This window comes from Pocillopora damicornis, chromosome 8, assembly GCF_964200805.1.
Source record: "Pocillopora damicornis chromosome 8, jaPocDami1.2, whole genome shotgun sequence".
Taxonomy (NCBI): domain Eukaryota; kingdom Metazoa; phylum Cnidaria; class Anthozoa; order Scleractinia; family Pocilloporidae; genus Pocillopora; species Pocillopora damicornis.
In genome coordinates this window covers 15418078-15432477 of record NC_142677.1, presented here as the reverse complement: position 1 = coordinate 15432477, position 14400 = coordinate 15418078, and the positions used below count along the sequence as shown (strand labels likewise).

Here is a 14400-nt window from a genome sequence, read left to right as displayed (position 1 = left end):
GGGTTAAGACCCCACACACTTAGTGCAAAGAGTACTGAACATAGCTCCCGATTTTGTGGTCTGGCCTTGTTTCAAAAGATTGAAAAATTGAGGGCATCTGCAAATTCACTCTCTAAAATTGTCAACTGCTCTGTGCAGTCTGGCAAAAATCATCCGCAGTGTTGTAAAGCGCATTAGAGGTCAGGGTTGCCGACAGGGATACAAAGAGGTAGAATGACACCAGTTACGGTACTTCACTATCCGGGAGATCAGAAACCGTGGTATAACATTTCTCTGGCCTTCCTATGAGAGACCTTTTGTATGTACTAGGATTTATATTTAGGACGGGCACGATCCAATTGAGAGTCATGATCTCTGATTGCTCCTGCAAAACAACTAGTGCCATCTAATCACCTCGACTATTTAACCACACACTTTTCTTGCGAAAGAGGCCTTTAGTCAAGTCTTCATCGACTTGTTTCAACAAATTACAAAATCTTCTGTTGTTCGCCACTGGTAATATCCTGGGTTGGCTTCAAGACTTCACTCAGTCGAAGGGCATCCATCAACACGCTAAGCTTGTCACTCACTGACAAGCCACACTTAGAAAGTCGTGTTGCCTCCCCTTGCGTTTGAGTTTCACGCACGCGAGTTTCACACATTATCAACAGAGTCCCTCGTATTCTAGTCATGATAAGGACTGGCGAGACCGAAATATCTTTCCATTATGCTTTGTTATTGAGGTTACTAATTTGTTTTTCCATCTCGTTCAATAACTCTTTATAAACTAGAGCATGACGAGATGATTAGAGGGGGTATCATGCGCACGTTTTGATAGATTCACCAAGAGCTATCCTCACGTGCCGCATGTGCGTGATCTTTTCCCATGTATTTACATCACAGCATCTTCACTTCCGTTTGACTGCATGGACAATACATTCGGTGACAGAATGACCTTACTGTACTTTTTAAACAACTTATTAATATGGATGATCTTTGAAAGAAAAACAAAAGCAAAAGACAAATAATTAAGCTGAGTATCGTCTGACTTTTTTCCACTCTAGTGCGCGAGACTTCATTTAGGTATTTTTTTGGTTCAGTTTATCAAAACACGCTGTTTCCACACGCCGAGCGCAATCTGCTCTGAATATAACGCGTTTTCCCTTAATTATCATAAGTTCATCGGTCATAGGCGTGTGGACGAGAACTCGCTCGCAATCATTATTCTTATGTCGAAGTAACTAAAGGTGGTTTCTTTTGTTCTCTACATTGAAGGGATATTGAGACATACATTCACACTGTGATCGATAAAGGGGGCATTTTAGAAATTATTGTACCCTATTGTGCTAGAGTTCAACTTTTGTCCCCTAAATCTTGAACAAACAAGGCATTTCATAGCACTGGGCGCTGTGTGTCACAAAACACTGTGAGAGTTACAATGTACTTTGCTCGATGCATTTCGAAGTGTTATGTAAGTGAGCTTTCGTCCTCAAGTGAAACCTCACAAGAACCAACTGTTATATAAGCCGACACGAGAAAAAACACGTAATTTTAATAAAAGAAATCTTTTGACAATCTTCGAGGATAATGGGAGGTTTACTTCTCTAACTAGACATAAAAATTTTTGCATAACAGTTCAACGAATTAATTTTGCAAGATTACATAACCGTGAATATCGCGTGAGATGCTGCGTGCACATTATGTCCGGAGCCCCTCGCTAACGCTATCATTAATTTCTCTTTTCTAAAATTTATTATCATCAGCTTAAAAAAAAAAAAGAAAGAATTTACATGCGAACAGTAATGATTTAACGCTTGCCTTGAACGCGTTCGAGAGCGCCTGTAGGAAACATTTAACTTACTTGAATAACATTTGATTCTTGAATTTAAAAGTAACCAGACTTTCTCTCTGTAGAACAGAACGACTATATGGAAATTCACAACCGTGAGAAAATTCTAAGCAGATCCACATAAGAGAAATGAAAGACGTACGTTGTAGTCACTATTGGAGTCAAACGCAAGCTCAGGAGATAAGTCCATGTGGACGGTGAAGAAATCGGTTCCTTGAACCAGATAAAACCCTTTAAAGTTAATTCAAATAATAAATACTTCTCTGAGTTTTTCTTCTGGTCTTCCAGGCCTCAAATAAACAGTAAAACGAGGGGCTGAGTCGTTGAAGATTCGATTCCGTAGAGGGTTATTCATAAATTATGTAATCAGTAAAGGGCCAATTTTCAGGTTCTACGGTTCCATCGGTGTTCGGTGGAAGAGCAGAGCCCTACGACAAACCTCAGCTTGAATCTCCATTTTGACTAACTAAACAAAACAAGTAATTTGTCATTATGGCATCCTCTAAAACTTTTTGAGTGCGCTGTTTCGAGCAAGGAGAGTGTGCCTTGCATGAGCTTTTGTGGGAGCTTAGTACTGTTTCTACAACCTGTAGCACGGTGGGTTTTGTCTTCAAGTCTTGACCAATTCCCGAACATCTATGATCACTTCTTTCTGTACAACGATGTTCTAATTCGACAGCTTTATCATCAATCTGGACCATATCTGCGGCCGTTGATTCAAGCTTCCCAAATGGAGTTATCAACTCGACGTCTCGTAAAACTCCCATGAATTCGTCGATATCCATGTATTGATTGGCGTCGAGTTCTTGATCAATTTCTCTAATTTTCCCCGTCGTCATCTCCTCGCCGACCTTTCGAAGCTCCAAATTATTCTCCATTCCTTGAGAGATCTACAGTGCGCTCAGAACAGACATCGACATCTACAACCTGTGCATCATGCAACAACAACGTAAACACCTACCTCACCACTCCACAGACGACGTTTTGTCACGTTTTTAGGCACGATTATATAACACTGACACGCGCACGCGATCTTGATTGATTCGGAAGCCTGGGGGTTCCACGAGCGTGCGTTTCTCGAAGGATCCGAAAACTTTAAGGAGCAGTTTTCGGGTGATTTTCACGGGTCCCTCTCTTGGCTGAGTGCGATTAACACTTCACGCACGTTGAACTCGATTGGGGAGAAGAACAGTTTGATTCGAACATTTACAACGTGATAATTGAGAAATGGGAAATCTAGCCCCATGCCATTCTAAAACAAAGCCGTAATTTTTAAAGGCTATCCATGGTTTTTCCTAAATGTCTGCTCACTTTGCCATCGTGCCAACTCGTCGATAATTACTTGTCCGGATAATTAACTCGCCGAAGCCATTAGTCAATTTTCCGACAGCATTAGTTTTTTTAACTCGTCAATATCTTCGGTCGCTTCGCCAACATACCTTTTTTTCTGAGACTTAACCTTTAAAAAGAGCTAAATCCGAGATTGATATTCAGTCAGACTTCAGTCAATAGCTTCTTTGAACAAACAGCAAATGCAAACCTATTTTAATTTGTTAACTCAGTGAATTTCTGATAAACCATGATTTTCACGCCAGTTATCTAGAGTGAAACAAAACAAATGTTTAGTGTTAGTTGTTTGATTTATTTAAAGCCATGAATTCTCATAACAAATGGCAGAAAATGAAAGAAAGTTATCATTACTGAATTTCACTGGATGTTTGACTGTGTAGTATGAATAATGTTTGCATAAAGCTAGGATAGCCCTGAGAAGGAATGTTGTCAGTATCAGTGATTGACGTTTTGACAACCTGAATGGAAGTCATCATCAGAGTCAAGTGAAGAGTTGTTGTCAGTCAAGTGTTATAAGTTTGGTTTGTATTCACCCTTCAACCATGATCTGAAAGGTTCCTTGTTGTCTTAATTATTTAGCATTGCATATATTCACCTTGTTTACACTTATTCGAGCTGGATCCGATTTAACTTTGATTTAGAGCGTAATAATTAGTGTTAGCTAATTTTTTTATCAGAACATAACAAATTGTAACAAAAATTAGTGGCAGCAAGTTGATTGAAGTTCTTGCGAGTTGACATTGAAAAATTTACCAGTGGTGTCCTTGAGTTGACTATAACGGTGTTGGTTAGTTGGTTGTCAGTGAGTTTCGCTTCTAATCTTTGAAATGTGTCAGTCAGTAAGAAAAAAATTTCAGTTTGAATGAAATACATATAAAAACATCATACCATGGCATGTGCTTGAACTCATTGCCATGCATCAAAAAAACTCACTCATTTGCTGTGCCCACTCAATGGTTTTTTTGATGCATTGCAACTCTAGAATAAAAATTGTTCCTGCGCACTTTCTATGAAATAATCTCTATGAGTAACTGGGAAAACAACAAAATCATGAAATAAATACTGCTACAGTTTGCACATTACCTTTTCCCAGAAACACAAGAACACTCCATAAATATTCCTGGTGTTCATAGGTTATTAAGTTTCATGGTAAATCACTGTAAATCTTTCAAACAATAGACCACACTTTCTGTCAGTTTCTATCAAGAAAAGATTGTAAATCACTTGTCTCCACCTAGTGATTTATAAGTGTTCTCCCAAAAACCCAAGTGGATTATTACACTGCTGCAGTCTATTGTTTAAAGAAAAAAACTTAAAACAGAAAACTGTATGTTTCAATTTTCTGTGGGTTAAATAGTGCAACAAACCATAGGTTTTTGACCAATCAGGGTGCTTGTTCTATCTCAGTTACTACAAAATATTTATGGTATTTGATCTACTCTAAACTAATTTAACCTAGCTCTATTTTATTTCAAATTCACCACTACATGGCTGTTAGCACTTTTTTGTAAGCTTATCATGTTGTCTCCTCGTCACTACTCCAAGAATCCTGATAAGGATTGTCAAGTTGTTTTGTATCACAGATACCAGCTTCTGTCACCTTCCTGTTTTCATCCTTAATACTACGGTTCATCTCAGGGAGCCAAACCAACACATTTGTGTCATTTGCTCCACTAAACAGAGTTTGAAAATGTGGATGAAATGCACAACAGTTAACATTGTTATAATGACCACTGAAAGTGGCAACATGTTTTCCTGTAACAAGTTGATACACTTCTATTTTGCTCCCTGAAGGAACAAATGCCACTTCGTTGGAAGTTCCACTGGATAGACAAAGCTTTACAGATTTCCGACTGGGATTGTGAACGCGACCAAAGTTAACCAGTGTGTTCTTTCCTGTGAATGTATCCCACAACCTTAACCGATCATCTGTTCCAAAAGTCAATAAGTATAATCCATCTGGTGAAAAAGAAATGGCATTTACATTGCCATTATGAGCTGTGTTTATTGTTGAAGATCTGGAACCAGCTTTGCCATTGTGCTGATCCAGTGAGAGTATACTTCCAACAGCTTTGCGCACATCCCACAAGAGCACCTTGTTGTCACAGCTACCCGTAGCTAAAAGATACTCATTTCTTGGTGACCACGCTAGAGAAACAACTGCCTCTGAATGCCCCTTTAGGATATGCATTGCAGAACCAGATTTCAAATCACAAAGATAAACTCTAGAGTCCTCACACGCTGTTGCAACTAAACAATGTCTTCTAGCATTCTTTGGCATTTGGTGTTGGTACACAATGCCTTCAAGTTGAAAATTTTCGACAACTTCGAGAGCATTTGTGTCCCAAACTCGAAGCGTCGTATCGACTGAACTTGATATAAACATTCCTGTGTCATTCGGGTACCACTGTACAGTTTCCACGCTGAGTTTGTGGCTGTCTTTCAGTGTTCCGTCCACTTTGGCGACCGTCTGGCATTTAAAAACGTTTGAGTAGAAACAATCCTCTATATCATGAATAGCGATCCCGCCATTTGAACTCGAGGATAACAAGTATTTTCCCTCGCCTGTATCGATATCAATACATTTGATCCCCGTTTTGTGGACCAATTCAATCTCGCCATTTTGACTGAGTTTCAGAGATCGCACGCGTTTCGTTCGCTCAGCTTGGGAAAAGCGATAGGTAGGACACCTTGCTTGTTCTCTCTTGTAGAGAGACTGAAACATTTGATGTTGGGAAAGATCTTCAACAGGTCCTTGCCGAGTGAAAGCGAAAGATGTTGAATAAGCAAAAATCAACCAGGCATTGTTGTGAGTATGGTGTGTGCCAGATGGGAACTGGGTGCGAAAAACAAATTACCATGGCAGACATGTGATGAACCAGCGCTTAATCTAATAGTAAGGATGCCTCTTTCTTGCAAGATCTGTGGTAATAAAGCAATTCTAAAGCGACCTAAAACGGTAAGGAAAAACGATTTTGTCAACCCAACTATGTTTCGAAATTTTAGAATGTGCCATCAACCGGCCGGTTTTCGCGACGAAAGTTGTCAGACGTGACAATGATTTTCATGCTAGCCGAATTTTTTAGTTCTGATGCGCACGATGATTACTCCGTGACGCTTTAGTTATTCTTATTCTATGATTATGTTTCCTTAAGCATTTAACCCCTAAGAGTGACCAGTATCTAATTTCTCCGTACTGTAATACTGCTGAATTACGGTATTACGGTCAAGAGAATAAAGGAAAAGTTCGCCAACCTAAGAAGATTTGAATGTCAAACGAATTTCCTTGTCTGTACCAAAGGAGATGAATACAGGAGAGTTTGAAGAATATGTATTCTGATTTCAGGGTGTAGAGGGTTAAGCTATTTCTTGCGGTGAAGTGGTAAAATTGTAACTTGAAGAAAAATGCTATTTACGTGTATACTAAACACTTGAACTAGAAATTTGCTTTGAAATCAAATGAGATACTGGGATCTGGACAAAGTCAGGCTAGGAAAGAGGGATCTATTCAACTTCCCCTTCCATCTCCAATTAAGGGCGTTTTTTTAGTGTATTAACCCCAGAAGTGATCAACTTGTAACTTCTCTTCACTTTTTAAATATATTATCTGCAAAGAGGTCACTAAGAATTGAAAAAATAATGAGCTGAGCTTATAAACTTGATATAAGAGAGATATGATCAGAAAACAAATTTTAAATCTACCCTTGTTCTTGTGCAACTGCTGGATTATCCTGTTTCCCAATCACGAAGGCAATTTCGTCCCAACACCTGCCAAGTCATCAGAATAACAGTGTATAATACATGGTTGTTTGTAATTCACAGTTTGTTTGTCATCCCATAACAGGGTGATGCTTTGTGCAAGGATTGTTTCTTTGTCACATTTGAGACAGAAGTCCACCACACAATAATCTCCAATAAGTTGTTTTCAAAAGGGCAAGTTGTTGCTATTGGTGCATCAGGCGGGAAAGGTACATGTAAAGCAATCAAACTCTGCAGTTTCATGTTGGTGGTATATTCTTTCAGTGGGTCTATTTCAAAGACCATAAAAAGCTGGCATAACTTAATGTCAAATGTTAAAAGTTCATGTTAAATAAACATTGGTGACAGTATGAGTAGCACTTAAATGTGAAGAGCAACACCTACTTGACTGGTTCTGTAAGATAGGCATTCTGACTGGAATAATATCCAACCATGGGAAACCAGTAATCAGTGAAAATTTGTAGTCTAAGGCTACCAGTACATAGAAGCAACAAGTCAAATACCGATAGTTTTTGTTTTCTGATCATTGATTAAATCAAAATATTGATTTTGCCATTTTTTCCACTTGAAATGTTGCCAAGATATTACTCTCAAGATGGTTAGTTATTATGGCCAAGTTTTTTTTCCTGATTTTTTGGACAAGGACAAAGCTGAAGTCAATAACAATGCCAGAAAAAAAAAAAAAACAAGCAAATAACAAAAACAAGAAAAAAATAAACATACTAACATACTGTCACCTAAAAGTTAACAAGTTTGTCAACAGGCCAGAAAAACTTTTTTTTATGGTGTCAAAGTAGTTCTTGGGTTGTCATTTATACCACAGGTTAAGTACCTTTTTTTCTGGCTCAAACAGCCTGCCATACAGTACTTAATAGTAAAGTTGAATGTAGGTTCTGTTGTGTTCTTTGCAGATTCTACTGTATTAGCATATGTGCTGAAAAAGCTCAACCAGGAATATGACTATGGATTAAAATTGATTTTATTGTCTGTGGATGAAGGAATAACTGGTTACAGAGATGACTCTTTGGAGGTAAGAACACATCAAAGAAATGATTTGTATGTAAAACGCTGATTAAAAGGGAATGAAAAGTTAGAAAAATCATTTACTCTTAGAAGGTGACGTGGGATACGATAATAAGTTTAACTCCTGACCTGTAAGTTGAAATTTTGTTTAGTTTATTTGAAGTTATATATTGTTTGCAATTATAAACTTGCCTACTCTATGTGACCACGAAAAATCTCAATTTGTTATAGTAATGATAAATTAAACCCTTAAGCTTTAAGAGTGACTATTATCAAATTTCTCCTTAAAATAATACTGCAGAATCATGTGAATGAAGGAAATGATTGCCAACCTGTAAGAAGCTTTGACAGTTACAAAAATTCTCCTTGTCTGCACCAAAAGAAATGTTTACATATCAGTATGGAGAATATCAACACTGATGTTGGAGTGTTAACCCTTTACCTCTCAGTTCAAATTGATAATTCTCTTTACTGTCAACTATATATACAATTCTTATAATGTTGGTTCGGAGAATTTAGTATTGGATCAACTAATTATCCCCAAATTGATATTTTTCTTTATCCTCATCACTTATCTGGTGGATATTGTATTGATAATGTAAGGAGAAATTCTGTCTTGGTCACTCACGGGAGTTACAGGGTTAAGGGTTAAGCTTGTCAGGTAATCTTACTATTGTATGTGGGGTCCATAACTTTTTACATGCACCTGATATTAAAGATTGATTCATGACATATAATAGTTCAAAAAAGGGAGTAAACAATAGTCTTTTTAATTAAAAGTTGGTTTTTATTAGACAGTCAAGAGAAATGAAATGCAGTATGAACTGCCATTGAAAATTGTCTCTTATGAGGTGAGAAGGACTTACATTGTAGTCCTTACTGGTTTTGTTTTTCTTTTCTTTTTTTTAATCATTACTGGTACAGTTTGCTTCATTAGTACATGTATGTTTATTAAGCTAGTCAGTGCTTTTTTTTTTTTTTTTTTTAAGACATTGATAATATTTTCCTGACAAATAAATTTCGAATCCTTTGAACCCCTACTAGTGACTGGCTTCTTATTTCTCCTTACATTGTCATCCTTGAATCAAATGTAAAGGTCGTGAGAGTAAAGGAAATGATCCCCAGTTTAAGAAGCTTGTGATTGTTAAACAAATTCTCCTTGTCAGTACTATTGGAAATTTATTGATAACAGTATGGAGAATATGACCATAGGCAAATTAAATTCATAAAAGTCTGCTTCTTCACAGTGTGAGGGCACAGGACTTTGATTTACAGTGGGAGAAATCTAGTACTTCCCATTTGCCATGGCATCAACCATTGATCTTATGACTTGTGTCTGTATTTCTTAGTTAATTAAGCTGCAAAAAAAAACCCTTCACATTCATGTGTTTATGGTTGATAAAGAACAGTAAAGGTGGTAAAGAATATTTAATGTCCATCATTGTTAGGAACTCTATGGCTGGACCATGGATGCTATTGTCAAACAGATTGGACTAAAAAATAACTGTGAGTATGGATTTCTTTTTTGAATACTATTATCATTACTGCAGAACAATGAATCATAAAGTTGACAATATTGATGAGTGCTGTTTCTAGAAATGATACTTTGAAAGTTGCTGTTGGCTGAAAGGCTGATTCTTGGATTAATACAGTCTACTTGCTGTAAATGATATTCTTACAAGAAGCTCCTAAACTCTTAAACTCCCAAGATCTGATTTTCAACTCTCTCGTCTAGCTGCTACACATTTCCTGGTAAATTAGTTACAAGCATTTGGTGTTAGATTAAGATAACAACTTCTACCTGATCAGTTTGAGTGTTCTCATGGACAATCCTGTGGACAATCTATGGATATCATTAGGAGAAGATATATGTTTATCACAACTGGGAGTTAAAAGGTTAAATAAATATATTTTTTTATTGTGCCATAACAGTGACTGTCACTTTAAAGCTTCCTCACTTTTTGTGGCTTACTGCATGTTCATAGCTTGCATTTTATGTTATCTATTGAATCCTTAGATGTCAAGATTATACGAATATGTTCTCAAAATTTTGGTTTCAAGGTTATAAATCTTTTGTGTTGTTGTTGTTTTTTTTAAACTTGAATTAATGCAGGTACATTTTGTGGAGTTTTTAGACGCCAGGCTCTTGACAGAGGAGCAATGGCCTTAAAGGTTGATAAAATAGTGACAGGTAAGAAGTGTCTCTCTAGTATATGTAAATTCATAACTGCAAATTACTCTGCTGAAGCCTGCTGGGAAAATTTTTCTCCAAAACAATATTTATTGGCTCAGAAACCTTGATTTCTATCACATAATCTATATGTTATGTGTAGAAGTGATGTGCAGGTGACTTGTTTTTGTTCTTTTCATTTTATTAAATTGTATTCCACTACGTACATGTAAGCGTTTCAAACAGTGCATGCTTACATGTGTGGAACTCTTCATTTAGGCTTTTAAGGGCTTTCCTGAAATGATAACAAGTTTCTTAACTTTGATTTTGCAGGTCATAATGCAGATGATATAGCAGAAACAGTTATTATGAATAGTAAGTAAGGAAAAACATTTTGTGTCAGACTTGTTGCTTCATTTAAACATTGTTTTGTGAATTTATTTTTGTGAAGATGAAGAGGATGGATGCTAATTGTGTAAAATTTCCCTTTTATTTTAGTTTTACGAGGGGACATAGCTCGACTGAGAAGATGTACTGCTATTATCACGGTAAAACTACATGCTTCTTTATCTATTAAACTAGCATCACAATATGAATGTTTTTTTTTCTCTTGGTTTAATCATTATGTATGGTATTTCCTTAAATAAATGCGCAAGTGTCTTTTTGAAATTTTGGCCGAAAGGGGAAGCACTTACTGGAAGGAGGGGGTTAATCAATGGGTGCCCTTATTATTCTTCTGTACTGATTTCACTGTTGTTGAAGCTTAAAAAGTGATAGTTAAAGTGGCAATGGAAACAGGTTTTCCTTGTATCTCCACTATTTAAGAAAGTGAGGGGGATGCTAGTGTGAAATTATGGCTTAGGGGGTGGATGCTTATTCAGAGTGTGGGTGCCTATTTGAGGAAATACAGCATGTGTTTAAGTCTAACAAAGCTTTCTATTCTATTGAACTTAGGGTACAGAAGGCTTATTACCACGCTGCAAACCATTCAAGTATACTTATGAGAAGGAAATAGTAATGTTAGTATGATGCTTTTTAAGTGTGTCTTTGCACAATGTTACTGAAGAAGGAAAAGGAGATGCACACTCTGATATTGATATTGACTACAAACATCAGGAACTGAACATGCAAACTATTTACATCTTTGATGCTAATTATGCTCTCTTTGTAAGATTAAAAAAGTATGCACTTGAGCCAAGTGGCCCACCCAGCCAGAGCTTATCTTAGCTTATCATCAGGCTTCCCTTACAATTTGCTAGTACCCATTTATATGCCTGACTCTCCTGGGAGGAGGGATGTACTATGAAAGTTAAGAGTTTTGCCCAAGAACACAACACAATGACCCAGCCATGTCATGAACCTAGACCTCTGGACCTGGAGTCCAGCACACCAACAATGTAGGCCACAGCATCTCTCACATTCTGTAAAATAGGGAGCAAACATTCCAATAACACTGTACTTAATGGCTAGCCTTGCTCTGGTCAGTGGAGATGAGTGTATGAGCAGCAGAGAGGAAATTGGCATTTTTTTTTTTTTTCAAATGAGTGTTCCCCTCATTGTCTCTCTCACTTGCCAACTTCAAAGTGAACTCAATAATTAACTGGTGAGTATTTTATCCTTTGTGTTAACTGCAAGTTCCTATTAACTTTCTACTTTAATGACATTTTTGTAGGTATGCATACTTCAAAAAGCTGGATTACTTTTCTACAGAGTGTATTTATTCTCCAAATGCCTACAGGTAAGCATGTGCTGTCATATTCTCTATGAGTGATGTACAGTAAGAAGTACTGTCAGTTAAGTTAATTTTTAGTAGACAGACTCAAGTTGTAAGCAGATTGTTACAATTTAAGGCTGTTGTGGAATGTTCTCCCAAGAGCTTTCATGCACTTGACCCTTTCCTTGGGATTAAAACCTGAATTTGACTCCTAACTATTTTTTTGTTTCAAGAAGAAATGTTATCAATAAGAGAGTCATTCTAGTTAATTACTGTATTCATGAGAGTTTTTGGGCTGAAATGTTTTGGACACAATAAGCCCCAATCTAGATTTAACGGCCATCAATGGTAATGTACCAATTTGTAATTAGCTATTATCTTAAGTAAGGCTTTGAAAACATGGTGATGTTTTTGTGGGGAGGAGGGGAATTATTTGCCAGACCTGTGTACCAACTAAATGTGGATCATTTATTACAGGGGTCATGCCAGAACATATCTTAAAGATCTGGAGAAAATACGTCCAAGTTCAATCTTGGGTGAGTTAGTAATGAATTTGAGTTCAGTAATTTATGCATACATTTTAAATGGCCTCGAAATGGGAAATAAATCACCATCAAAATGTGTATATCAAAATGATTGTGTTTGGCTGCAAGCATGTCATGAAACTAGGAGTAGATCTTCCAAGAGAGATAATAATTGGGTATTAGTAGACTGAGAGTGAATTCTGGGATATTCAAGGGTATTGGACCAATAGGATATGTAATACTTTCAAGCTGAATGAAATAACAAGAAGACACAACCAAATGAAATAGAGTATTTACTTTGTACTTCGGGATCCATTCAAAACAATACTACATGGGCTTCACCAAATATACAGAACAGTGTTTCTGCCTTATTTTCAGTACAACTGGTAAAAAAAATGTTCAAATTTGAAGAGCAATTCTTTTACCTGTTAATTATCAAGAATTACGAGCGATTTTAAATTGTAATAAGAGGTACTACAGGAAGTAAATTTTACCAGATATGGCCTGAAAAGGAGAATACTGACAGAGCGGGGAGGCAAAGTTGAGTTATTTGATGATTGTGAACATTGGACTATTGTTAGGAATTCTTTGGATTAAGAATAAATCAGACTCTCTTGATGTCATCTTATTTATTTTTATCAGACATAATTCACTCTGGAGAGAGCTTGTATGTGAAAAAAGATGTAAAGATGCCAGTACAAGGTATTACTTTTATAAAAGAAATTGTGATTTTGCATTCTGGTACAGAACAAAACAGCACTGACCAGTGTGATACTGTACTCAATTTTATACCACCAGTAGACTCAAGGTAACAAAACCAGGATGAGCTCTAACAGCATCAGTTATTTAGGATGTTTAAAGACTTCACTCTTTTAGGTGTCCTTAGGGAGGTATTGTGTGTTGGAGCTTTATCTAATAAGGCTACTACTGCACATAGATTTTATTTATACCTGGTGGTACATGTAGGTTTCTGTTTGTGTGAGCAAGCACCAGAAAAAGTTAAATCCATTGGATAACTTTCATTTGTTTTAGGTTTTTGTAAGAGATGTGGATATATATCAAGTCAACCATTGTGCAAAGCATGTGTGCTGCTAGAAGGACTCAACAAGGGATTACCTAAGTAAAGAGTACTAGTCACATTACTTGAAGAAGGTTTAGCAGGAAAAAAGTTATTGAAGGGTTAATACTACATCAGGATTTGTTTTTAGAGGAGTTTTCCCAAAAATGTCCTGTTTTCTGACAATACAGCCAAGGTGTTGAATTAACCTACACAGCAGTGGAGATAAGGCTTATTCATTTGGTAAATTAATAGCACCTTACAGTCATGTGAAATCTAATATCTTAACAAGCAATGTTAATGCAAGATGGAGGTAGAGGCAGTATGATTCTCACATTCATAGACCAAGATCTTCAGAAAACATGCAGAATACCTATTATTTCTCAAATGTGTTCAAAATCTGTTAAGGGCTTTGGAGGCCTCAGTAAAATTTTTAACTTTGCAAAACATAAGAACACCCCCCTTTCTTATGTCCAATGTATATATTTCACCTCCCTTTCTAATGTCCAATATATATATTTCTTCTTAGGCTGGGAATTGGAAAAACAACCAAAGCTCAGGTAACTGTGATGATTTTTCAGTATTTCATAATTTAAGTGACTCCTGTTGATAATGTTAAAGTGATGAACTAAACTACTGGTAAAAGTATACTTTTAGACCAAAAGTGTCAGGTGAGACTGAAATTGATTTCATCATCTGCTACCACTTTAATTTGGATTTTAATCTGTTTTTGTTGTTGTTGTGTTTTTTTTTACTTTCACTCTCCCACTGCAGTACTCCTTTTTTGTGCTTTTATATTTTTGTCTTATGAGTAAGTATGAATTACCAGTCAATTTACTTGTACTTTATTCAGATTGAGGTCTTAAGCAGTGCTCATTGTGGGGCAGATTCAAACTCTGGAAGAGAAGACAGCAGCACAAGCACATCTCTGGAATTTTGATCTGACTTTCATAATAAATTATACTTGAATTCAAA

The 14400-nt window shown here is 36.6% G+C and overlaps 2 protein-coding genes across 2 annotated transcripts; one reads left to right on the top strand and one right to left on the bottom strand.

Annotated features, from left to right (window-relative positions):
• Positions 1 to 3449: 3449 nt before the first annotated feature.
• LOC113675723 (DNA excision repair protein ERCC-8-like) lies at positions 3450 to 5903 on the bottom strand. The gene has a single exon (XM_027192320.2). The coding sequence runs from the start codon at positions 5901 to 5903 to the stop codon at positions 4695 to 4697; it is 1209 nt and encodes a 402-aa protein (XP_027048121.2). The 3' UTR covers positions 3450 to 4694.
• Positions 5904 to 5993: 90 nt separating this feature from the next.
• Positions 5994 to 14400, top strand: LOC113675734 (cytoplasmic tRNA 2-thiolation protein 1). The gene is made up of 15 exons (XM_027192327.2): positions 5994 to 6137; positions 7023 to 7146; positions 7849 to 7967; positions 8755 to 8811; positions 9409 to 9466; positions 10074 to 10151; positions 10464 to 10505; positions 10629 to 10678; positions 11085 to 11149; positions 11803 to 11868; positions 12322 to 12380; positions 13011 to 13070; positions 13401 to 13488; positions 13955 to 13985; positions 14279 to 14400. Exons 1-15 carry the CDS (start codon positions 5994 to 5996, stop codon positions 14363 to 14365), a joined length of 1128 nt encoding a protein of 375 aa, XP_027048128.2. The 3' UTR covers positions 14366 to 14400.